Source organism: Lonchura striata, chromosome 1 (assembly GCF_050655825.1).
Source record: "Lonchura striata isolate lonStrDom1 chromosome 1, ASM5065582v1, whole genome shotgun sequence".
In the NCBI taxonomy this organism is placed as follows: Eukaryota; Metazoa; Chordata; class Aves; order Passeriformes; family Estrildidae; genus Lonchura; species Lonchura striata.
The window spans coordinates 11,228,299-11,254,730 of NC_140703.1; the positions used below are offsets into that span (position 1 = coordinate 11,228,299).

The 26,432-nt window shown below is 38.8% G+C and overlaps 1 protein-coding gene across 14 annotated transcripts in view; it reads left to right on the plus strand.

The window, feature by feature from the left end:
* The window catches only part of ROBO2 (roundabout guidance receptor 2), a 1,020,426-nt gene extending 1,004,105 nt beyond the window's left edge, over positions 1–16,321 (plus strand). For 5 of the 14 annotated variants that reach the window (XM_085589808.1, XM_085589815.1, XM_021532362.3 and 2 more), the window contains 3 exons: positions 3,685–3,948; positions 8,405–8,605; positions 9,572–16,321. In XM_085589808.1, the coding sequence (XP_085445934.1) occupies positions 3,685–3,948; positions 8,405–8,605; positions 9,572–9,573 (467 nt within the window). In that variant the 3' untranslated portion in view covers positions 9,574–16,321. The remainder of the gene's footprint in view (positions 1–3,684; positions 3,949–8,404; positions 8,606–9,571) is intronic. The other 9 variants (XM_085589834.1, XM_085589857.1, XM_021532365.3 and 6 more) reach the window with 3 other exon arrangements.
* Positions 16,322–26,432: the final 10,111 nt, after the last annotated feature.

Sequence of the window (26,432 nt, forward strand, 5' to 3'; positions counted from 1 at the left end):
TAGCAAAACAGTGGAATCTGTCATGTAGTTAGCAAAACAGTGGAATCTGTCATGTAGTTCGCAGCACGGTATCTGTGTGACTGAAATTAAAAACCCTTCCTTAACTGAGCATGATATGCAAAAAAAAAAAAAAAAAAAAAAGTCAAAGAGGAGGCAGAAGGGAAATATGCTTAGGGTTTGAACAGGAGATCTGGAACATAAGACTTGTGTTACCATGCCTTCCTACTAACTTTCTTCTGTGTATTAAAAATAATTTTTAATGTTGAGAAAATACTTACCTTCTGATGCTAGAAAGTGTTTCAGAGACTTATTAAATGTCACAGTAATTATCACTCCTATGAGAAGAAATCACTGACACAGATAGAAAGGTGTGTCCTTATAGGTTCTTTAACTTGTTGCTTTTTCCAGTTAATAATGAGAAGCTGTGCCAAACCTTGACTGGTGCCTGAATCATTTAGCTAACACTCTGCCTTCTAAAGAAGGGCTGGAGTAATCCCAGACTGAATATCCATCTCCCCCTTATCAGGCACTCTGATGTCCTACAGCTCCTCAATCACAATCCCTCCATTACTAAATCAATAAGACCATCACCTCCCCACCAATGTACTTATGAACTGTCTTGCAGGTTTGATAATCCTGCCATTACAGGCTTCAGAATGAAAGTCTGGATGACATCCTACTGACCTAGAAAGTTTCTAGCTCTGTGCAGGCTTTTAGGTATTTTCCCTACCACCTGAAGGATAAATGAGACTTAGATGGAAGTAGGGTGACTTAGTGTTGCCACTCTGGGTATCCTCACTGAAAATCCCACTGAACTCCCTACATTTCTAAATTCAGAACTTCTCTGAAGGGATTGACATGATGGAATTATTGACATGATTGCCTTTGTGGATAATCAGTATTCCTTGAGGATCTGGAACTTCTAACCCAGCTGACATCTGTTACCCCTTTAGCAGGGACAGAAAAGCCAAGGCAAGGCAAAACTGTTCTCAATAGTGTTGGAGGAAGAAACTCATGACTCCAGATGGGATCTTTAGATCAACCCAGGCAAGAGAGCAGAAAATATTTAGTTATCTACTAAGGCACAAGATTTACAAAGCAGGATGTAAATTGTAGAGCAAATCAAAGCCACATTTCCAAATGAAGCTCTCTTCCAGCTTATTTTATTAAAAAGGACAGGTAGGTGTTACTGTGGCTGTCAACCTGAGTAAGGAGGTGAAGAAACAGTTTAGTCAGGTGAAGTTTGGCTACAATTAGTAACCATTCTTACAGATCTTCTCAGACACTTGTAACACAGTTCAGTAAATTTGAACTCAGGTCAGAGCCAATTTATGTTAATTCCAAAGTACCTGTAGTTCTTCTAGAATCCTGTGAAGCTTCATTACAAGATAAATTTTATTTTTCTCTTCAACTCATCCATAGTTTAAAGCACTCAAGGAAATTTGCAAACATGGTGTTTCATTTCACTTCTCTGCATGTCAGTTTTTATGCTTGTTTTGTGGACGGATAAAAGGAATAATCAGGTTAACAGTAGATCAACACCATAACTCTACAGTAATCCCAGGAGCTGCAGCCAGCTCTAGACCATCTAGTTTAAGTACAAGTCTTCTTTCCTTTTAAGTATCTAATTAATAACACATATTAGACAGCAATTTCTGAAGTAGGGTAGTCTGTTTAAAGTTTAATACTGCAATAATTTTAACCTTTTTTTTCTATGCTACTATTTGAAAATTTTACTTATATTGAACGGTAAATATTTTATCTGGGAAAATTGCATAGTCCCATGCCATGTTATGGCTGTGTTTATTGGATTCAATGCATCTCCACAAAGTGCTTATAAATCATGACTTCAGTGATCTCTATTTCAGATTGCATAAGCAGATGCCAGTGTTGTGGTTCTGTACATTAACTGGTTATGATCGCAATAAAATCAATTATAAGAAATGCTATTTTGGAAGCCAGCACTATAAAGCAATTTTAGCATTGGCAAGCTCCCATACCCTCCTGCTTCCACCTACAGTAACTCAAGTATAGTCATTGTCATGAAAGGTCGCATCTATATTCATAACAAAAAATTTCTCAAATAAATTAGTGCTGAACATAAAGCAAGCTCTCTGACAGATTATTAAAAGGCTACTCTTGCCAGAGGGTGCTTATCTTAATCTGGGGCATAGCACTGCAGCTGTGAGAAAAGGCACAGGAGCATCACTGGGTACAACTTTTTTCTCCTGAAAACACAAATGACCTGAACATCTCATATATCTGTAAGAGACAGTTGACTGGAATGACATCCCAGTGACTTTGGAAGCATTTCTGCTCCATATGTGAGGTATACGTATCATCTCTAACAGCAAGGACAAGAAAAAAATTCTGTGTAGCATTATATAAAGCTGGATTAGAGACTCTGAAAGAAACTCCCTCCAAAGGCCTCCTGACCAATTTATAAAATTCATTTCAGTTGCACTAGAGTTATAAACATCAGACATCCCTGCAGGCAAAGCAGAAGTTTACTTTTCCATGGCTGTTACTGAGCCAAGTTCAATTCCTTGGTAAATCTTCACAACACAGTAGATAGAAAGGACTAGAAAACAGGTCAGACACAAATCTATTACATAGGTTTTTGTGAAGTTGGTTTGGCTGCAGAGATTTATTTGGGCTATCCATTGCCCCAAACCAGAATTATCAAAAAGTGTTCCTTGTAAAAAATGTGTATATGATATAGAAAAATTTTAATTATGATACTAAAGGTGCTTCTATTTTCTGATTTTTTTTCTTTTAAATATTCTGGACTATTGTGAGTCTATCATATTGTTTCTAATAAAAAGGTGCATTTAGAATTAGAATTATCCTGAGTCTATAAATACCTTGGGTTGTGGACTAATAAAAAAGTGCACTTTTGGCCCCACAAATGTGTTTAGAAGGTTGACCTTCAATTCTACAAGCATCTTAGTAGTCCAAGTCACAAACTTGAAAAGGACAGAAGTTGTCAGAGACCAAGCAATTGTCTTTCTGTTAGCTGAAATTGTGTTTTAATTGGTTATATTTGCAGGACTGCTAAACTTAAGAGTGGCCATCCTTTATTCTCTGAAGAGTCCAGCTCTTATTTGGTTGACTAAAATTATTTGGTGGTTCCATTTAAACACATTGGTCAGAGATGTACTGATGCTTTTTTAATGACAGTAGGTTTCACAACTACGTTTTCCCAATATTTGTGACATTTTATTCATTTTGATGAAGTTCTATATGATATTTTGAGTTTACACCTGGAGCTGAAAGCATAGACCAAGAACAGGATGAAGCGAGCCCCAGTAGGGTAGAGGGAAATTGTCAACTGGCACGGGTCAGTTTTGCACAGCCTTTTGTAATTCCTTGCTGCTACAAGAACAAAACAGGTGGAGTACACCCCACAGAAAATAAATCCCATGCATGTAAGTCAGGGCTCAGAGTCTATGGATTTTTATGGAAGTTAGAAAGAGGTAGAAACACAGCAACCAGCATAAAGAGCTAGCAGAAGTCAAAACCCTTTTCTGATTAGCGTAATATTTCCTCCTTTCAAAATCAAACGATTTAGTGGCTCGTACCATTTGCAAGGCACTTTTCAGCATCGAAAACAGACCTTCTGTTTCAACTTAAAAAAAAAAAAAAAAAAAATCAGTTCACCTGAATTTTATTCACATTTTTTAGATCTTCCACCACCACCCGACCCGCCCCCCGGTCAGGGTTTAAGGCAGCCCATAGTGCCCGGCCAGCGCGGAGGCTCTGCCGAGAGGAAGGGGAGCTCTCTGGAGAGGCAGCACGCAGCAGCCAACGTAGATGACTCAAAGAGCTCCCTGGACCGGCCTGCTAGGACATCACTAGAGTGGCAGCGGCAAGCCCAGGAGTGGATAAGCTCTACAGACCGCCAAGAGGATTTCAGGAAAGCCCAACACAAACAAGCCTTCGGATCAGGTGCGTGTGCGCCGCACCAGCCGAGGCTGCTCCACCCCTCTGCCGAGGGGTTCTGTGCCTGGCAGGGCTCTAGGATCACCTCACACCTCTCTGGGAGAGCACTGCCCAGGGTCAGGCTGGAAAATGAGGAAAGCCAAAGTGAAACGAGAGCTTGTGATCCAGCTATCTCCCCTCCTGCAACAATGAAATCTCATTAGCGCCTGACTCGGTGCATTCTTTGCAGTGTTTTGGAAATTAATAATGTTCTCAAGCGTAGCGATGGAGAAAATAGAAAAAGTTTCCAGCCAGCAGGGAAAGAGAGAGATTTTTAGAGTATCTTTTGTTAGGTATATTTATTTATAGATATAGGGCCATATTTTCCAGTTCTTTCAACCTGCTTCCAAGTTGACAGCAGCTTTTACGTGTCTGCAAGAAGGCTGATCTTTCTGAGCTACTGACATTCCTTTCAGCTGCATTAAAAACCCTCTCTTCTCTTTATCCCAGGCTATGACAAAGTAGCATTCATCTCTTAAGCCCAGCAAGATGACAGCGCAGGTTTTCACTTTCATACAGGACCTGCACTTTGCCCCAAGCTGACTTTAGCACCTAAATGGATTTCAGGTCTGCACAAATGTGCACAGGAGGTGATGTTAGGCTGGAGTTGGATTTCTGCAATATTCACATTTCCCTCTCTCAGCCTGACCTCAAGTAAAAGCTGCTGGTTTATCCTAGGGCGTTTTCTTTAACCCATTAATCATTTCATCCCAGTGTAGTGCTGATTAGAGTGATACAAGAGGACAAATAAGATTTAAACAAAAAATTATACTGCGTGCAAAGTTTTTTTTGTAGGGTTACACTGTTTCTTATGTGTATAACTTCCACAGTCACACTAGAGGTACTCTTATGATACATCTTTTTCTTGATTGTATTCACTCTTAAATCTCCTTGTTAATCTAACACACTAATACCACTGACATACTATAAAAAGAAGAGTAGTGTGCAGACAAATCTGTCATGGGGACAGGATTTACTGAATAAAGTCCTCCTAGGGAAAATACTGCTACCTGTATTTAAAATTTAAATATTTTAAATGCAATTGCTATTTTAAAAAATAACAATAATGGTACTGTTAAAACCCCCTAATTTGTTGGCTCCATAAACAAGTGAGTAGCTGTTCATGCTCTGAAATCACAATGTGAAGTCACAGTTTAAAAATAGTGTGTGAAATGCATGCTGCTTGGTGAAATGGCAATTTTAATTGCAGTTTAGAAGATGTACAAATACATAGAAAATAGCCTGAATATACCTTACACTTCTCATTTCCTTGGATTATTATTATTAAGGATGCTTCCCTGACCTGCTTAGAAAGAAGCACCTTCTTTTTCCTCTGTATCACACGTGTGTAAATAGAATTTGTCATTTATTCTGTGATGCTGAGCTTATACAGTAGTAAAATTCCCATCCTGCAGGGCTTGCATTTATCTGTCCATAAACAAAGATAACTTGATCCTGACACTTCCAGTGCCCTGCACTGAAGTGGTTAGAGGTATCCTGTTCTTGTCAAATTCAGGATGCCAAGAGCAAGGGCATATCCTTTATGCATAAAAAAAAGGATGCCTCTAGGAGATGCTATGAGTTTATCCTGGTATGAGGAGTTCACAAAGTTTGTGCACACGATGAGCCAGGGCTCCATATCTCTCTGTCTGCATTCTCATTCCAGCCTCTTGCACTGCAGCTTTCTTGCTCTGCACTCTTATTTCTGGTAGATTCTAAAAGGACTACTCTTGTGTGTGATGCTGGTTTATATCACTGAATTTGGGTGTTTTAATATTAATTGTGCTTCTTCCCTTTTCCTTTATTCATGTCATATTCTTTGGAAATCCATTCTATCCCAGTGTTCAATACATTTCCAAAAACAAGTTGTTATTATTAGTTATCAGCTTCCAGAAAGTAGACGATTTGCAACTTAGGGGGTTTCATTCAGATGTTACCAAGCTATGAGTGAAATTTTGAAAGCAAGACCTTTAGTTTGAAGTTGAATAGAATAAAAATACCTAAGTCTGGGATCTCTGTTTCCACTGGTTGCTTTCAATATAAACAAGACCACTGAGTTCCTGGCAGTGGCTTCCTTGTAGAACTGGAGTAAAAGCTCATAATATATGGCATTCTCAGCTTCCCCCACCCAGACTAAAGTGGTCCTAGACCAGGTTACAATAATTTTAATAACAGGAAAAGCCTTTGGGTTATTTTCTGGGGTATAGAAGCATTGTTACGCACACATCCTAATTTCACAGGGGCTAGAATTATATCTTCAAATGAATGGCCCAGTATTTCAAAGAAAAAGGCACCAGCAAAACCTCCCCATATTCTTTGCAGGCCTGGATATAGGGCACTGTTTGGAGAGTTTAATAAATGTGAGCCCATTCTCAGGACTGGAGGCAACTACTTTTCGTGTGCTAGAATGTTGTGTAAAACCTAGCCTTTATTTATGTCACAATTCCTTATTTTATGGATTATGTTTATTTCTAAGGGCACAACAGATAATTTAACATACCATATGCTCTATAATGATAATGCACTTTATATTTATTCATGGTTGTTTTTCCTCAATATTTCATTGAACCCGAAGGAGGCCTTATCCTGAGTCCACCAGCTAGAAAAACAAATCAATTGACTATATATGTCATCTTCCAACTCTTTTGCTATGCTAGTGACTTTTGTTTTCATCCTTTAAAAATGTATCCAGCTTTCTGCTAAACTGATTTATGCTGCTTTCTTTATTGCTGCCTTAATGCAAACTGTTCCATATTTTAGCCAGCCTTTGGAAACCAGGTTTGCTTCTGACTGTATTGTTAGGTCTTGATATATAAAAAAACAAGTGACGTAATTTAGGAGAGACTGAGGCTGTTAAATGCCATTTTCAGTGTCTTTCAAGCATTTATTTTTATTTCAGCAAGGACAGCACACAGTCATAGCACAAAACACTGATAATGCCCTTACATCCTGCAGCACAAATATTCTGGTCCCTCAGCAGGACCAGAGGGAGATACTTTGGCAGGGAAAGAAGTCAGCTGCCTGCCCTCTTCTGCAACAAATTTACCTTAAAACAGGCTCAGTTCAACAGCAGCTCACATGGGGAATCCCCACATCCTACTCTTGTGGCAAAAAATGAAATCCCGAGTTTCTTCCATAAATTTGTTCTCATTTAGCACTTCTCTAAGTTAATTATGCCTCTGTTGCAGTCCTTGCAAAGGCTTCAAGCTTGTGAATAAAAGCGTTTTTATCTCCTTTATCTTTCCAACCATCCCCACCTACTTTCCAACCATCCCCACCTACTTTCCAACCATCCCCATTGTGTTCCTGCCTTCTGTCAAAGAAAGTCCATTTCTCCTCAAAAGGTTGTTTAAGAGTGAAGACAATTGGAAAGCCAAAATAAAGAAAATCCTTTGGGTCTAAATTCACTTTGGAAAAAGGAAAATTTCAAGCAGTAGAAATCCTACTGATTTCAGAAAGAACAATGCTGTGTCTGAGGTTAGGCATATATACTCATATTCTTTCTTGAATCAAACTATATTTAGCAACATCTCTTTCTTCAGCCTCTGAGAGGGCAAAAGTGAATCATACACAGCAAAGAAATAGAATAGTGCTTCTATTTCAGTGTTAAATCAGTTCTGCTGTTATGCTTCTTAGATTTGGATTATTATAACAATATCTCCAGGAAACTCTAATCAGAAGTGATGTCTTGTTTTATTTCATGCTATATGAAGACATACAGTCTTATGCCTTATTGCCATTAATCCTGCTCTTGAAAGTAGTTCATTATTACAGGTCTTCACAGAAAAAGAATCCAAGTGAGCAAAAGTAAGCCTTTTGCTCATAATGGAACATGAAACAAGATGCAGGATTATTTATCCACTCCAAATATTACAACTGCAATGTATAATATAATATTTTTCAATGTAATTCAACACCAGTTAAAAATTGTCAGTGTACTTTGCATTGTTAGAAATTACTGAGTTGCTGGAAGCTAATTAAATTAGCTGATATTTTTGTTCCTTATCTAAAGTGATTGAGGTAATGTTGCCATAATTTAAGCTAAAGAAAAGGAAAAAACACATTTATGTAGGCTTGAAGCAAAAATCTAATCATAGCTTCATTGTTTTGGAAATTGCGTGTTCACCTATTTTCATTAAAGTATTTATGATTCATGGTCTCTTATGCATAATGAATCTAGACTTTTTATAATTAATACAAACTGACTTAGGAGTTCACAAGGAAGCAAGATTTAAATTCATACTGGCTTCTCTGTCCTTGGGATACAACTCTTACTTGTGTATTTTCTTAGGTGAAATTGTTATGCTATAAGGCAAGCAAAAAAGACAGATATGAATGAATATGATGTGCATAAATGAATGGCTTGTTTATTCCTACTTCTAGGTTTTATTGGTATTTCTTTTGCTTTGTTTTGCTTTTCTAGAAGAGGCACTCGTACCATATAGTAAACCCAACTTCCCATCCCCTGGTGGCCACAGCTCTTCAGGAACATCTTCTTCTAAAGGATCAACTGGACCTAGAAAAGGTGAAGTCTTGCGAGGAGGTCACCAACGCAATGCCAGTGACCTTCTCGATATAGGCTATGTGGGATCAAACAGTCAAGGACAGTTTACTGGTGAATTATGTAAGTTTACCTCTAGCTCCAGTTCAAACTCTCAAATAGATAAGAGAAAAAAAAAAATATATAAATCTCTTGTGAAGGGAGTACAAAGTTGTGTGTGATATTCAGATTAAGCTTTGTCCAGGTCTTTTTGCCTTCTGAGGCGTATTGCATGTGATGGCAAACAAATGTTGTCCTTCTGTTCCTTGCTTTGGACCAGTTCAAATCTGTGTAAGCATGCCAAAATTATCTACATGGTACATCTCTCTGTGTGTAATGCTAGTGAAGCATGGGGAAGATTGAGAAGGAATTCTAGTAACTTGGAATTTTTTTTTTTTTGGCAAAGTGTAGTGTGCTTGTCTTGGAAATACCAATGACAGATTTCCTCTCCTTAATTTCCTGTTTGATGAGAAGTATTCTCTTAGATGGAGGTCTTCTCTTCTTGACTGTGTAGCCCAGTTTTTCAGTTTTATACCTCCACTTTTTTCCTCAGCATCCCAAGGCAGGGAAATGTTTTCCAAGTTTGTTTTCTATTATCACTCAATATCTGTTAAACTTTCTATCAATCCATGTTGATGCTATGTACGTGCTGGCAGTACCAGCTACCCAAAGGCTTGACTCTGTTGTTTGAAAAAGAACATCAAAACCCCGGCATACTGGTGTGTTTAATAAATTGGTAATAAAAGCAGTGGAGCTGCTGGCATGTGTGCAACCTCTTGCTGCAGTCAAGCCCTCAGCAGCTCCTGGCAGTTACTGCCCCGTAGCTGTAAGAGAGCTAATGGTGACCCTGAAATGTGCAGTCTCAGATATGGTGTTGGTAAGTGCTAAATTTTAGCATCCCTTGCTTTTCATCTAAGAAGCAATTAACCCTGTTCTCACAACCTATTGAATATTCATCCTGTGCTGCAGTAATATTGCCATAAGCTTTATTTTGTGTGTTTTTTTCTCCTTATTACAACCTCTTTCTCTCTCTTTTGTTTCTCTCTATAGAGTAGTTGAGAAGACACATTGCAAGCTGCTCTGATGGACCATCAGGTCTGAACTCATGGAAGTGATGACACTAAACAGTGCAATGAACATTTTCTTTATTTATGTACTATTAAAAGAACTGTAAATGCAATGTAAAGACACACAGCCACACATATCCCACAGATACTTTACTTGTGTTCTTCTCTTTAATACACCATCCACCTTAAACTATTCCTTGTCAGGAGTATATAAAAAAAGAAAGAAAAAAAATCACCCTCCAGGATTAAAAGGATTTCCTTCTGTATATAATTTCTTTTGTTGCATTGCTATGCAAGCTCACCTTCTTTTTAGCTATGTTCATATTCATGTCTGTTTTTACTGGTCTGTTGTACTATATGTGAATTAATAGGCTGTGGTGCCATATATTAACTTTTAATTGTGTAACTTTTATGTTTAAAGTTTGCACTGCAATTTTATTTGGTGATAAGCACAAAACTCTACTCCTCATGACATGAAGAAAAAAGAGACTGAATGTGTGAAGAAGGTTTACATCCTGTAAGCTACTTTGGATAACGCTGGATGTAAAGGAGTATGTTGGGTGGTTTTCCATTGGGGTGTAGAAATGAGAAAGTGACAGGCAAAACTGATGTCAGTGAAGACATTAGAGACAGATTTAAACCTTTTAAAAACAAGCAACATAGTTGCTCTTCCTATTTAAGAAGGGGTCAGAAGTTGGAAGTGTGAGATTAAAGAGTGAAAATGAAAACTAAAGGTAGCATGAGATGGCCTAGACCCTTTCACTAGAGTGATACCCTTAGTATCTACTTTTAGCCATCCCATGCCACTAAGCAAAGGGGAAGAAAAACAAACCTTGCTACAAACAAAAGAACTTAAGGTGTTTCACTAAAGCTGTTTTTATTTTGCAGTTTTAAAAGAATTATTACCATTGATTTCTTCAGCCCAAAGCATAGGAAGGACAGAGATTTTTCAGGAGAAACAAACCATATAAACACAAGGAATACATAGTAAAAAGAATGCAATTTATTACTAAGACATATTCAGGCTGCTTCCAAAAAATTGAAATGTCAGAGTATCCTATTTCATCTTTCCAATACATGTACAGTACAATAGAAGATAAAGCTGCACCACTGAAATTCATGACATTAATTGTTTTGATGCAGTCTACACAACCCTTTTTGTTCCATACCTGAGGTCTGAAAGAGCTGAAGTTCCATCAACTAAATTTGTAGTAAAATGTTTCATTTTTGGAAGGAAAGCAATGGTCAAATTATTTTTGGCTTGCATTAAGTATATTTATGGCAATACAATACATCCAAAAAGTTTGATATAAGCAAAGGAAATCTTTGACCTGTGTTTTAGTGAGTGGCTTCAAACTCTACTATGATGAGGAAATAACGCATGTTTATACACTTTTTGAATAAACCAGACTCTGTAAGTGGACATTAATGACAGCATCCTGTCTCTTCATTAATTTTCACAACTTGGTCCAAGTCTTCTTTACCTCTCAAATCTCAAAGAATAAATTCTCAAGCTTTTCTCAGAATATTGTGTATGGCTAACCCACCCATTACTTTGATGCTTAATTTAAATATTGCATCTTACAGCTTATTTCTGTTAGTTATCTGACCATGAACACAAGTTTCCATTGAATCCCCTTTTCATATAACCAGTCTATGTTGTTTTATATTTTGCCTTGGAGCTCACCAGTATTAAGAACACTTTTTGTCATGGCAGAATTTTAGAAAAGTAAATTATGATGCTAAATATGTGTTGCTTTTCATTTCATTAACTTGTTCCATGATAAGATAAAACACACCAGCCATCAGCTATAACTCAGCACTACTGCGTATTGAAAAATGCTAGTTAGCTCCCTTAAGGTCAAGATATGTTATTTAGAAAGTTACAAACAAAAAAAAGTTTAGGAAAAAAGATATGAATTTATTTACATATGTGACCAATGAGTATATGCCATTTTCCTGCTTGTTAAAACATTATAGTTAAAAGCATAATTTAAAAATGTGCAAAAATGTTCAAGTAAGATAAAGAATGCAGCATAATTACATATGCATGTTTTTTATTTTGGTATATACCATATGAATAGAAGACTATTCAGACTACAGTTCAAATTTAATTCTCTGGAAAATATTTAACTCAGTCACCAATAGTAGTTTTTTCCCCTTTTAATTCAAAAGCTTGTGCTGAGCTTTGGTGGAACACCTTACTCACTCTGTTCTCTTCAAAATTCAGTATCATTAGAGGTTGATAAAGCCATTCCAATTACTTTCAAATATGTGTTTTATCTCTTCCACTGGAAAGTAAATGTGTGTCAGTATTAAAGCTGTTCAGTACCATGATATTCACTAACTTGTCCATCTGCTTCTGTACATTTTTGTTCATTAATAATTTGCTTACAATATTACATAAGGTGTTGTTGTGTATGGCAAAGTGTCTCCATTATCTTACAGGTGATGTCTCTTCTTTTTCTTTTTATCTCTCTTTTCTATACAGTGTACTTCCAATGAACCACAGTACATATTTTTTAAAATGCCATTTAATTTACTATTTTAAAAGAAGTATTCTTCTTTTTTAAAAAAAATGAAAACATTTATTGTGAATAATGTGTTTAAAGAAAAGGGATGTTGTGGCAGCACTTAGAATTGTTTTTTAATTTGGTTTTTTTAAAACTGTTTATTGGCTACAGTTTGTTCACGAAAAAGTATGACCTCTTAATGTGTTTCATTGGTATTGTTAGTGCAGCAAAGTTTAATTGGCATAAGAAGTTGGTTAATAGTACTGTTGAAGTGTGTATTGTATATTTACTGGGGAAAAAATAAAACATATTCACATTTCAAATCTATGTTAAAAGACCTTGAGTAAGGAGTCAATATGTGAAAACCCAAACAGGGAAAATCAGGCAATAATAACATAGACTGAGCTATAATCATCACTGTCCACTTACAGGTGACAAGGAGCATTTTGTACACTGTTTTTTGAACTAAGCAATGAGCCAGTGGTAAGCATGGCCTGTCCTAGGGGTTTCTGCTGAATGTCCTGTCTCTCCTGGAACAGTTGTACCACTGTAATTACACTGATACAGCTATTCCAGTGAAAATTCTGCTTGTAGCTGTGTTCTCTGTGTGTGGGGCAAGCACTGCAGGGGCACAGCTGGCTCTGCCTGAAGCCCACAGAGCAGTGGATGTGGAAAACCTGGTCTGAACCCTCACACCTGGGGCTTGGTACGGGTGGAGCTACTGCCAACCCAGTACAGAATGCCCCAAAATGTATGGATAGGTCAATTTTTCTCGATCTTTGTGCTGAATACAGGCTCAATTTTAAATACAGGAAGGCTGAAGGACCAAATAATGAATTCTTCCATGTGCTTCAGTGGTGTATTGCTGTATGGGCAGCCATTTCAGTGATGCAAGGAACAGACATTTCCTTTCTTGATGTTTTTTTTTTTTCTCCCCTTTATTTCTCAGGTACATATCCAAGTCAGTAAACCTTTAGAATACCTTTTGGTTGTCACCTGAAATGCAAAAGAAACACCATTCCTTGGGAAAAGTACTAAAGTGTGTGGAATGTTTTTAAGTGTATTAATTTAACTGCACACAAGTGCAAAAGGAAAACAAGACTGTTTGAAATAATTATATGCTGGTTTATGCTTGCCTCAGCCCATGCATTGCCAGCCATGAGAAGAGGTGTGTGCTGAGGCTGAGAAAAAGTCCTCACAACTGAAAAGGGAAAGGGAATAGGGTTGGGGGAGATTTTGGCAGGAACTTGTATCTAAGAAAGATAAAAAATTACAGGCAGCTCCTTTGGCTTGTCTACAGTTTATGCAGTTTGGGGTTTTTTTATGGTTAATGGCCTTGTGGAGTTTTAGCAGGGGAACTAGAGAGAAAAAAGTCAACCTTTTGTAAAGACTGGGGGGTACTTGTTTGCTGAGGGAGGATTTTTAATTTAATTTTTAAATTTTTAACACGTGTTTTGTGTTTCATCTATCTGGAACACATTAGCTAAAAAATAAATTGTTTTTGAAGACCATGTGGGCAGCAGACAATTCATTTAGGAGGCAAATTCAAATAGCAGGAAAAGGGGAAAAAGTAGTACTAAAATAAGTAACACATACTGGTTTAGAAACAGCCAAGTCTGCCACAGTTTCACATGCAATTTTGAACAGTGCAACAATATATATAAGCTTCATTTTGGTTTCCGTACCAAAACTAATTACCCAAAGTCCATAGGAGGCCTAGATCCTCGGGACACTAAATCTGGTGCTTTGTTTGAAGTGTGTGGTTAACCCAAGCTGGTGAGAGTGGAGGATGCTCAGGCTGTGTGCAGCCCCAGCCCTGGCTGCCGACCCCGGGAGTCTCCAGCAGAGGAGTCCCCATGGCTCCATGGGCTCCGTGGGCTCCAGTGGATCCCAGGCAGTCAGCACGCAGAGGAAGGTCACTTCTCTGAGGATGGAGTTTTCAGGGCAGGGAAGCTTTTTGATCTTGTGGCACCATGGAGCTCTCCTAGGCGTGTCTCACGTTTTGGGACTGCCCTCCCCCAGCTCTTAGTGCTCTCCTGCTGTGGTCTGTGCACTCAGTGCTGATGCTGTTCCCTGGATCTGGGGTGTTTGGTATGAGGGCTGCAAGAGCCATGGAGGTGCTCTGCATGCATTGAGTGGCTGAATATATGGATAAAAGCTTTATTAATTCAGGGGGACCAGGGACACAGAAGAGTAGTGGCGCCAGACATCTGCCCTGCTGTGTCTAGCTTGTTCCCCTCTACCCTTCAGGACTGAGCTCCTTCCTGCCAACACTCCTCCACCCACATGAACAGATACAACTCACAGGTATCTCATGGGACCCACAGGAGATGTAGGACCATGCCTACATGCATGATGGACTGGTTATTTGGGGAGAAGTAGCTCTGAGTTCCACAGCTGGTGTGAGGACTAGATTCCTCTTTAGCCTGACTTGATTTAACTCTGTAGCTACATCCAGGAAGACCCAGGCAGAAAACAAGTTCCTAGAGCAGAGCTCAGCATTGCAGCATCTCTTCTGGTATGTGGCTCCTTATTCAGTCTGTTGTAGGCAGTCCTGAGTTCACTGCTGAATTCTCAGCACATCCTAAGGACTCAGATGGCTTATGCTGACATCTAGGCAAGTGAGGTTGTTCCTCTTGCTTTAGCAGAATGGAAAAACAAACAAAAACCAAAAAATGACAAAACTTAAACCTTTTACTTCAGCACAAAACTTTATAAACAATGTGCAAAAATCTTAGAAAACCATATTTCAGATGTATGTTTGACAATTTTTTTTTTCTTTTTGTTTGTATTTTGTTTTGGCTACCATTGAAATAATCCATTTGGTTTTTTTCAGAGATGTAACACTGTCCATGCACTGCGCCCCCCCCCCCCCCCAATGCATTTTACAGCATTTATCTTTCATCTGTAAAGAAGTTATGGTAAAGAATAATGACATTTGTGTACTTACATTGTTCTAACTTTAAGCAACAAGGTGCACAGTTGCATTCAGTTCAATTGATCAAAGCCAGATGGGCACAAAATATTTGTGGGTCTTTTTTTCTAAAAAGGTCTGCTATTTGTGCTGATATTTGTTCTCCATTCATGCTGATCAGTGCATCTTTTGCCTTCAAGGATGCCATTAGTAATTCTCCTTTGTGTTCAAAAGCAGGAATCCATTGTGCAGCACTTGGAGAGCCACTCGGATGCAGGTAAAGAATATAAGAGCTTGAGCAAGTGCTAATTAGAACCAATTAAAGTTAATTGACCTCCTTTGGCAGTAAAATGCATAATAGAACTTGCTCTGTCCTTGCAAAATGGAGATCTTGCCTCTAAGCATAGGAGTGAAGCAGGGTTTCATGTAGCATCCCGTAGTAATTATGTGAGTATAACAACCAGGAAGCTGCTTGCTACAATTTGTTCTAATAACTGAGCTCTACTGTATCAGGGCAATGCAATAAAAGTGAGATTTCTTCTCCAGTCTATTTAAAAACCTAATTTTTACAGAGCAAATGAGCATCCCAAGATACCGATACTAATCTCTAGGAATGAGTTGGCAGAAAATAGAGTCCCTTTTATAGGTAAGTAATGGTGTGAGCATAAAAGGCAGTTTTACACCTGCTGGTTGGCAATAGCCCTGATGCTCAGAGGTTGCATCTATCCCGGGCAGTGGGGGAAGCTCTGGCAGGCCTGCACTGGGTGAAGGATCTGCCCACAGTTCAGAGGGGCTCCCTGCTGAACCTTGCCATGAGGTTGCCTTCGGTAGACTTCTGTTGGAAGAGGGGCACTGGCATCCATCCAGCTGAGGTGTGTGGTGCTGCAGGACTACACCACTGCCATGGGCAACACTGTGGACATGGTCAGAGGTACCCAAATAAAAGAGAGAGAAAGAGCAGGGGAAAGAATTAAGGGTAGGAAATGCAAAATTGTATGAATTCAAAAGCATCAGTGTGGGTGCTAAACTATACATCGCTGTGAAAAGTTCAAAAGCCATTTTTATTAGAAAACCAGAATTGATCCAGTTTCTATGACCATGCTTTGATGACTTTTTGCTTGGCAGGAACTGAATGCGACTGATTTTGCTGCTAACTTGGCCTTACTATGAACAGCAATAAAGGTGTTAGTCAGGTGGGGACTTTGATGTGACCAAGTAACATCACTCTCCCTTCAGGGAATGTTCTGTGCTGGCTTGTTAATGAATTTCTTTCCTAATGAGTATCATTAAAAACCCTTTGATTAGCTATTTGTGTGAATGCCCTTCCTTTTTCCTCTAAGCTGCTACTTGCAGGAGTGGCAGCGGGATTTTGCCCTAGGCAGAAAGCGTGCAGCTCTATTCCTCACCTCGTGAATACAAGTCTGAGGCAAACAGCAACAGGAAAGAGGGTGGAAAGAAAAATAAGAAAAATTAAAAAAGACCTCACGGATGAGTTGAAGTTATTTTCTACACATGTACAACCTGAGCAGGCACCAGCCTTCATATGGGACTGTCATTAGGGGAAATGAAGAGCAATAGGTGGTGATGCTGAAGCATGCAACAATAATTTACATACACCTCGAGTGCCAACAGGCAGAGAAACAAATAAAGCTATAACCTGGGGAAAGGGAATGCCAGAGACTAAATGGACCGCAACGAGCAAACAAAAAATGCCATGTCATAAAATGGAGCAAAAAGCCTGGAAAACAAAATTAAAAACAAAAAAAGGCATTTCAGATCCAAGGAACCTTAATGAGATATTGATGGCACAGAAATTGCCTACTCCTATGCAAGACAAAAGAAGACTGAGAAACACAAAAACAATTAGGAAACAGATTTGGCGATCTAAGGTTTAATAGAAAGAGATGTGGCATAGCAGAGTACAATTAATCACCAACTGCCTGAAACACTTTGCTCTCCCAAGCTCCTGCAGACCTGTCTCCCCTGCTCTAATCATAAAATGACAGTCACCCAATCCAGTTCATATTTAAAATAAGCCTCTGCCATTCCTCTCCCAGTCCCTCAAATCTCCTAGTCAATTGGAGACACTGATAAATAAATATTTTGTATTTACTCTGCCGTCACAGGCTTCAAAATACCTTCCATCTACCCACCCCCTTCTTCCTTTTCCCACCAGGCATAAACTTCATCTGTATATTTTCTACCTTGTTGTTAGGCATATAATGAGGCTTTTCTATTTTTGTCCTTCTTTGCCCAGAAAGCTATCCTAGCCACATCACACTCGGGGATGTATAAAAGTTCACTTTCTATTAGGTCTGTGTGGAATATGAGGTTTAAGTTTAAACTAGGTCACTGGGTGCCTTTAGAGCATTTGTAACTAAGGGAGAGCCACTGATTGATGAGTCCTGATTTGAGTGGCTCAGCCCTGCATTCAGAGCCTGAGAAATCCAGGGGAATGATCACAGTTGCAGAAGGATTTGGGCCGTGGGTCTCAGCCCGTGTCTGCTGTGCCACACGTGATTCCCTGCATCATCACGAGCAGAAATTCACCTTAAAACAGCTGGAACCCTATGTCACCCTGATCAGTGATGACCTGCAAGTACACCAAGGGTCTGGTGAAACCTGTGAGAAAATTTTAGTCTTTCCTTATAATCAAGATGAAGGATTAGTTTCTGTCATGTGTGAGCAGATTTTTGCCTGTCAGAGGAGTGCCTTTCTACTCTGTGCACTTTGCAGACCTGGGACATTCAAACACATTCTGATTTTCTCCACATGAATGTTTGGGTACATTAAAAAACCTGTTTCGAAACATGGGGCTTTGAATTCCCTTCTATTATAGTTCATATGTTCCTTTAGATCTTTTGAGGGTTACCCAAACCCCAAGGGTTTTCACAAACATTTATCACTAAGAATATTCAAAGAATAACCCTTTCCATATTTTCATATACTTTGCAGTCTCCTCCAGACCCATAAAAGAGAACAGATATGAATTTCAGCTTTTGATTGATGATATGTTACACTTTTGATTTCATGGAGGGACTTAAGAGGCATGATTTTCATAGAAACTGATGTCAATTAGTTAATTGGAAACTTAAAGTAAAAGTACTAGACCTCTGAGATCTGGTAAGTACCCTTATACTCTAGCTGAGAGTAAAACCTTTCAGTACTTGTACAACTACTTTTTCCTTCATTAATTGGCTCACAGAATTACAGCATTTGGTAATATTTCTGGTAGAATTTTCTGGGTGAAGAAACTTTACTTTGAAACTCAGTTGCTCTGATGAGAGATTCCTGCTTGGACCAATATATGAAATTTAATGGGACAAGTGAGTCTCACATGCCTTTATAGGAGTAGCAACACTCTTGGGGAAAAAAAAAAAAAAAAAAAAATCCAGGTAAACTCAGTGCCCTTTTTTTGAATGTATAAGCCAGGAAGCCATTTTTTGTATGTCATAAGCCAGGAAATGTTTGTTTTGTCAGGGGTGTCTTTGTGTCTGCCCTGGCATCTCACTGGTGACACTTAGAACTCGAGCAGTCATGGGAGTGGAGGGCAAGGAGAAGTAAAGGAAAGTGAGGGGAGAATAAAAGGACATGCAGTATTTCAACAAAGGTTTTCAGGATAAAAAATAATTCTTCTTTATGTTCCTAGACAGTTTTGTAGCAAATTATGGACACAGAAATTCTCCTTTTGCCTACAGCCCACTCTTTTTTTTTTAGATTTGGATGAATTTAAATACTTGCTCAGAAAAGAAAATTTCAGAAAAAACCCTTATGTTAAAAACGAAAACAATGTGGGTCTGTTCTTAGTGCAGGCCTCTGACTATCAATATTAGGATGTGTCAGTGAATTGATTATTGTTTGTAAACTGTTCCTAGTGCTGACAATAATAATGACAGAATGCTCTTAATTGGTCCCAGGGAACAAAAAAGAGACACAAAATTCTCCCCCCTTTTTTTTTAATGGTAAATAGATGCTTTTTTTTCCCTCTGCTACTCAATGTTTTTGTTGTAGTCTTGAGGGTGTTTTGAAGCATCTTATGCTGTTCACTTCCTTAAATCCGTTTATTAAACTGAATGTGGTTGAGCATGAGGCTGACATTTGGTGGTTCTCACGCAGTTTCTAATAGCTGCAGGGTGCTCATTTTTGGAAGCAGTTTTATGATGCCACAGAATGTCTTCTCTGCTTTTGCTGGCACATATCATGCCATATAGCTGAAGCTGGAGCTGTCAGGACTGCATGTCTCTATTTAGCAGACCATTGTTTGTCATTGAACAGATATTCTTGGAGTTTTTTCAACTGTAGCATTGTTGCCAATGGTTAAAATTTGAAAGCTTCATAAATGACTGTGCACAGGAAGATGAATCCAGCTGGCAAACTTTCTACTTTTACGATTTTTGTAGAAGTCATCCAATGGGGAGCCAATAATTTTCACTCTCTGATGAAGCCTTCATTATGGAGCATCTGAAACCTTGTTGTAATGTGGGTGACTTTGACATTATATCTGCAGTTGTGTCTAGTAGCACTCAAACAATGGGAATTGAGCAAAACAAAGAGCCCCTGAAAATAGAGCAACTAAATTTTCCTCTGTGTTTATACAGTGTACAGGTGTGGGGAGGTTCTCTCCTGTTATTTATTATGTCTTTGTCAGATTATTTTTATTTTAATTTCCAGGTACATAAAACCTGCCAAATATGAGCACTTGTAACTATCAGCTCTCAATAAATACAATCTACAGGGAAGGTGAGACATGTTGGGCAGAAAAAAGAGTAGGTAATGAACAAATGCATAATGAACAGCTTCAAAGGAAGGTCACGTTAGCCCAAGACACTTTCTGTGTTGGTCAGATTTAATTTGAGGTTTTGTCTGTGCACAGATTCAGGAACACTTGTCACAGGTGCTCAAGACATGCAAAGAACAATTGTAGTGAATAATGAGGTTATTGTGCTATAATGGTATCATAACACCTGAAGAAGCCATGGTAGCTGTTGTTTCATCCTTCTTCAGCATCGATTTTTTCATTCTGAAATTAAATTGTTACAACTTTGACCTGCTAGTGGATTCTGTGATATTGAGGAAGTGTTAATAACTTTTTTCCTCTGTTCCTCTTCTTCTTTTTTTTTTTTTTCTGTCTTCTACTTCCTTGAAATAGACTCATGTTGATCTTACTTGAGGTGTAACCTGTTATCAGCACAATCCTGCTGATAAAGCACTCCTGCACTTAAACAAACAATAACAATTGGCCAGTGCTACTAAAAGAAGCTGTATCTCCTGGTTCTCCTTACAGAACTTGAACTTTTGTCAATTTTCATCTCTTCAGAAAGGAATTTCTTATTCAGAAAAACAAATAAACTTTTCCTTCAGAGAAAGTTTGATCCAGGCATTAATTCACTGCCAGACAGGATCTGATCCTTATCCTTTCATGCCCTTCTAGAAGCATCTTACCTACAACAGTCCCAAATAATAGGCGGGGTTTACTCGGAGTGCAATATCTGTCTCATCCTGTTCATACAAGCCACCTGGACCTTCCTTCCTCAAATAATTCATTTTTCACACCACTGTTCTCAAATTTATTATTTCCTACCATCTGGACTAGCATTTTAATGTATTCTGGCTTAAGTATTATTAATTTTCTTATCTTCTGTTTTCCTTATATTTTTTTAAATATATGATTTTGTTCTTTGATCCCCCTCTACTTCTTTGACTAAGGAAAATCAGAGCCTAATGTTCATCCAGAGCACACTAATTTACAGGTTGCCTGCACCTATCTACCTGTTAAGATACATGTTGCTGCTTTTACAGGTGTATCTGATAAATGGCCAGCTCCTTCCTTTGGTAATTTGTATGATATGAAAAATCCTGGCCAAATAAAATTCTGACTTTAAGAAGCTTTTTCACATCTCCTAGATAAGCCTATCTCCCTTTGTGATATGTTGTATTTACAAAGTGTAATCAGTGTACAGCTTCGAACAATTTCACATTTTCTCTTCCAAAATTTTCCTTCAAGTACAAAAGTTATACCTGGAAATTTGCAAAACAGCTTCAGCCTCTCTAAGCATGCATCCACACAGCCCATAAGGGATTTGAGATGGCTTGAGTTCAACACAGCTACTTAGGGAGAGACAGAACATGGCCAGCATCCTCACTCAGCTGTAGTCATAAATCATCATACAACCTGGCATTGACAAATTGATCTTGGCCTGGAGCATCCAGGAGCTTTGTAAGAAACCTGGCCAGGGAAGGGCCTCAAATATTAGCAGCAGGGATATGCTTTCAAACTTCTGTATGGAGGGGGATATGTAAACAATATGCTTTGTAGGCAAATTTCTGGGAAAATCTATTGAAATTTTTTATTTCTCTTCAATTACTTTTCCTGGCATTTTCTTTCAGTTCAGTTGCTATCTTTGTTTTCCAAACGAGCAGGAGCAAGGTGGATCTCAGATGATGATCAGGCTCATCTGTCAGCACTGATATAAGGAAAATAGCAGGCCAGTTGCAACTGAGTACACCAAACATGGCTGTTAAAGGGTAACCAGCTCATCAAACTTTGCTGAAAATGATGAGGTTTTTAGGAGGCAGTTTAGGCTGCTGGTAGTTGGAAAAACTGTTCTAATCAGACTCCCAGGCTGAGTAGCTGTCACATATGGTAAATCTCCACAGAGACTGAAAATAAGCTAAGAATTAATGAGCTGCTAATTTCAAGACTGATGTCTCTTGAATGCCTTCTTTTCTTTCCCCAAGATTTTTTCCTTATCCCTTCTGTCCCCCTCCCCAGTCTTACCCTTGTCTTTATACAAATTCCTTATCTCCCAAGCAGCCATTGCAGCACTTTTCTGTTCATGTGCCTCTGTGTGTACAATAGATCTTAACCTGAATGGCACAAGGAGGCATTTTGGTATCTTAATCTACCAGCAAGGGATTGGCACAACTAGAGGGCTGGGGGGCAGAGCCCCAGTAAGATATTCTTTGAGAAAATGGCATCAACTTTGTCCATAAAAACATATTTCTTATTAATCAGTGTCATTGAAATGCTGATTCCTGAACATTTTAATGTTTCTGCTAGCTGACAATCGCTGTCTGTTCACTTTAGCTTTCCCCCAGATTCTTTATTACATCTTCTAGTCTTCTCTTCTATGGCAGCTTTTCCTTCTTTTTCTAGTTTTATGGTTTTGCTTTTACCATTCTTCCTGCCCTCTACTAACCTTCTTTGATTTATCTAGGATTTCCTACTCTCATCCTACTCTGCAACACCAGCCTTCCCACCATCTAATTTTCTAAGATTATTCATTCCTCCATCTGCATTGCTAATGTGAAATCCACTACTTTAAATATGTCATTCTAATACATGAATAGCTAAATCTCTGAGCATGCACAGAGAAACTAGATGTCTTCAGAAAAATGAGGAGACTCAAATTTGCTTGACTGCTAATTTGACTGATAGCTCTGTTTTATCATCTTACCTGATTTCTGCTTGCTACAAAACCTTAAAGGATTTTCTTACACTTTGTATGTAGGTATACAACCATAGGAGAGGATTTAAGAACTTGCTAAAATCATACCAGTTCTTAAAAAAGGTCTTGCTGGAAAATATCTGTCTTCTTCAGGGGTGGGGGGTAGAGAATGATGGTAATGCCTATTTCTTTTTTGTAATCTCCATGGTGCCATTACAGAAAAATGTAGAATTGCTTACAGGCCTATTGGCTGGATGGTGTAAGATGTGAGTACAGTAAAATGGTATTCTTTTTCCTCATTAAAGTATTATGAGTCCACTTTGACATAAAATCCATAAAACATATGGATTTGGGGAACTCTGAATCATTAATAACACAATGGCTTGTTTGTGGAATAAATATAATGGAGAAATGAAGTGGAAATTAAATGTAAATGAAAAGGAAGTGAATTTTTGCTCAGATAATATACCTTACCAGTATGGTTTAGACTACTGGTTTTAGCAGGGACTGAGAGGTTATTGGGGTTTTGGAAACAAGGAATCTGGATCTCCTTCTCTTTGTGCCATGTGCCAGATCTTTCCTCACTCCCACTCCCCTCCCTTCCAGATCCTGTGGAGTTTGTGCCAATTTGGTGTAAGTTATGGAAATGTTTCATCTTCTGATTTTTGCTGCTTGGATGCTGAAAGGTAAGCCTCCTTGGTACAAAGATAAACAAAATCAATCACAGTACAGAGATGCTGTGTTCTCATTTTCCCTTTTCCAGCATGAGATAATGGTTCTGTGTAGACTGGAACAACAAAATTGCATTGACAGTTTCTGGGGTGCTCTTGTCCTCTGGCACTGCTGACTGAGAGCGCAGAGATTTCACAAGCAAATCTTCATTTTCAAGGGGCATTTAAATAACCTGCTAAAATATTTTATATAAGTAGGTAATGGGATTTTTCAACCATTTATATTCTTGAGTGCTGCACTGCTGAAGTTGAAGATTGGATGGATTTGTTTCCAGTATTTGTTACATCAATTGCCTTATTCCAACCTTTCTGAAAAGTCCAAACTTTACAGATGTGTGCATTGCAAACTACTGGGCAAGTGTTTTGTATTGACACCAGACTAGTGAAAAGGCAGATGAATTATTTCACAGAGTAGATTACAGACTGGCAGCACTGTATGGAAGCCTGGCAGAGTTACAGAAGTAGCCAGCTGATATTCACAGCATCATTTACCAATAATGGCATCAGGTTACACTGGGTCCCTCAAACTGGCTTTGGTCAAGGTTATACCATGAATTTATACCAAATCATGAAGATAAAAGAGTATTATATTACTAAAAATACTGTATTACTTATCAAGAACATAAGTAATACATCTAATAGGTATCTGAATAATATATGAAAACACCAGCATTTTACAAAGATTCACAGATAAAGTATGCAACAAAAAATTGTTACTCTTTGTTGCTCTTGCTCTGCTGTCAAGATTGTATCTAACAAAAACATGGTGAAAAGAGTCCTCACAACCTGAGTAAAATTTATATTTTGACAAAATAATGCTCCTTGAAGCAGGTTTCATGAACCGATAAAGCAATCCATGGATGTGTGAATTATAGAATTACCTATTAAATGAAAAAATAAATGCCAGAGGTTTGAGGGAACCTTATGTTTGGTGTCATTGTCTGATAAATCTGTTTTAAAATGTAAAAGGATTTAAAGCGATCATTACTTAGGCTAGGATTAGTAATAAATAAGCAAAAGCTTTTCTGCTGAAGCCCTAGGTGAACAATGGCACTTGAAAATGAAACACTGGCAAGATGCCCATCTCCTCTGGGAGAAGACGGGAGAGCCAGCAGCTCCTCTTTGTAAGCAAACAGCCCACAGAATACCAGCATCTCCCTGTGCATTAAGAGCATGTCAACAGGGCACACTTTTTGTGTGGTTTTGTGATTACCTGTTTAATCATAAGTGATGGTTAAATTCAGAGGCAAATACAGGGCTGCTGCGTTTTTTCCCATCTGCTCTTTGAGGGTCGTATGTTTACATCTAAGCTCATTCTTCCCTCATCTGTGTGTATTTGGTTTTGGTTTCTTAATTTCCTCTTCCAAATGTGTCTCACAAGAATGAAAATATTGAAATGTGACCACAGATTTTAAGAACTGATTTTTCTCCCACATGTTTTTAATTTTTTTTAATATATGTCTTACTGGAACCAGGCACATTCCTGCACAAACACACACACACAGAGGGCAGAATTTTCCTACTGCAGTAGTTCTGGCACAAGACCTTGCTCAGCTCCTCATAATGATCTACCCAAGTGAATGGGGTGAGGAGGATTCACAGATTAAAAAAGTACAGTGCCAAATTCAGCATTTTGAGTATGAAATATTTAATATTAGGAGAAAATTTTCTACTGGGAGTCACAGGAAGAGGTTGCCCATAGGAGCTGTGGATGTCCCATTCCTGGAAGTGTTCAAAGCCAGGTTGGAAGGGGTTCTGAGCAACCTGGTCTGGTGGAAGATGCCTTCACCATGGCAGGGGAATTGGATCTAGAAGGTCTTTAAGGTGCCTTCCAACCCAAACCCTTCTATGATTCTATGAAATGGAAAAAAGTTGATCATGCTCTGTTTTTTTGGCAAAATATAACTTCAGTTGTTACTTGCATCCATAATTCCAGGTTAAATTTTTGTGCAGAAGTAAGTTTTTTAAGATCATGTGTTTAAGTTTTTGATGAGAACAGCTAAAAGGATATTTGATCCACCTGGTTAAAAAGATCAGTGGCACTGTAGCAAGTATAAACATGGCAACAAGTTCCTGGAATTCTCCCATGTGGAATACAAATAGCCCCATTCCACCAGGGTATGTCACTGGCATTTAGACCCCATGAAATTAAAGGCATCGCTTGCACCCATCATCTTTTATGCCTGGTCCTATTTACAATAAAATACATTTGAGAAGTTAAAAACTAGGTCACTCAGAGAGCCCCACTAACCTGTAGCTCCTGCAGGCACCCTGAGGAAAGCAACGGCATGGGGGTTTGGCAGCCATGGCCATTGGGCCAGAGCAGGCTAGAAGCAGCAGCAAGAGGAGTTCTCCCACCATCTCTAAGGATTGTAGGGCAGGAAGAGCTCGTTCACCTTTCCCTTCCTAACCCAGCATCCTGGGGCAAGAACTGCTGGGTTGCTGTGCCCAGGTCAAGAATGAGTCTGAGGAGAAGCACCTCCATGAGCACGTGTCCCACACAGAATATGTTGGCAAAAACCTTCTCAGAGCAGGAGCCCTCTGGTTTCTTACATGGAAATCTCAGCAAGAGTTTTCAACATTTGGCTTTTCAAGAAAAAAGTGGATTTGTATCCACTTCCTGCAGGATTCTGAGCATCTGCTGGTGCTGCAGAATCACCTCTGCAAGGTAACCAGAGAAGTATTGCTGTAATGCTTGGGGTCTGGTTTGGGGAAAAGCTGCATCTTTTTCTACATAGAAAAGGTTATTGGAAGGCTCATGCTTGTGACTTGCATACAAAAGAGGGGATATGCTATCTTGGTGTAAAAGTGGCTTGTACTGAGCATCTGCCCTGGGCACATCAGTGCTGGGAACAGCATCCCAGACCAGCAATTCCCTGTCCTCAGGGCCAAGTGGTGCAGAGTTGTATTTGTGCTGCTATGCACCAGCCTCCTACTGACCGCTGCTCTTGGCTTATCTCCACGGTGCTGAAAATGAATTATTTTCTGCAGGTTTCTCCTTGAGTTTACAGTGCCTGAAATATAGTAAGAATCATGCTGTACCATGGAGGTCTTTATAGACCAAAACTTCCTGGGAGTCATGGGACCCTCAAGGCAGCATTTGGGACAGTGGTAAGAAAGTGTGTTTTTTAATATTGCTTAACCCTGATATGGAAGAGAGTAGCAATATATTTGGGTTATCCCTACAGAAAAAAAAAAAAAAAAAAAAAATTAAACCTCCCTGAATTCAAAATGCATA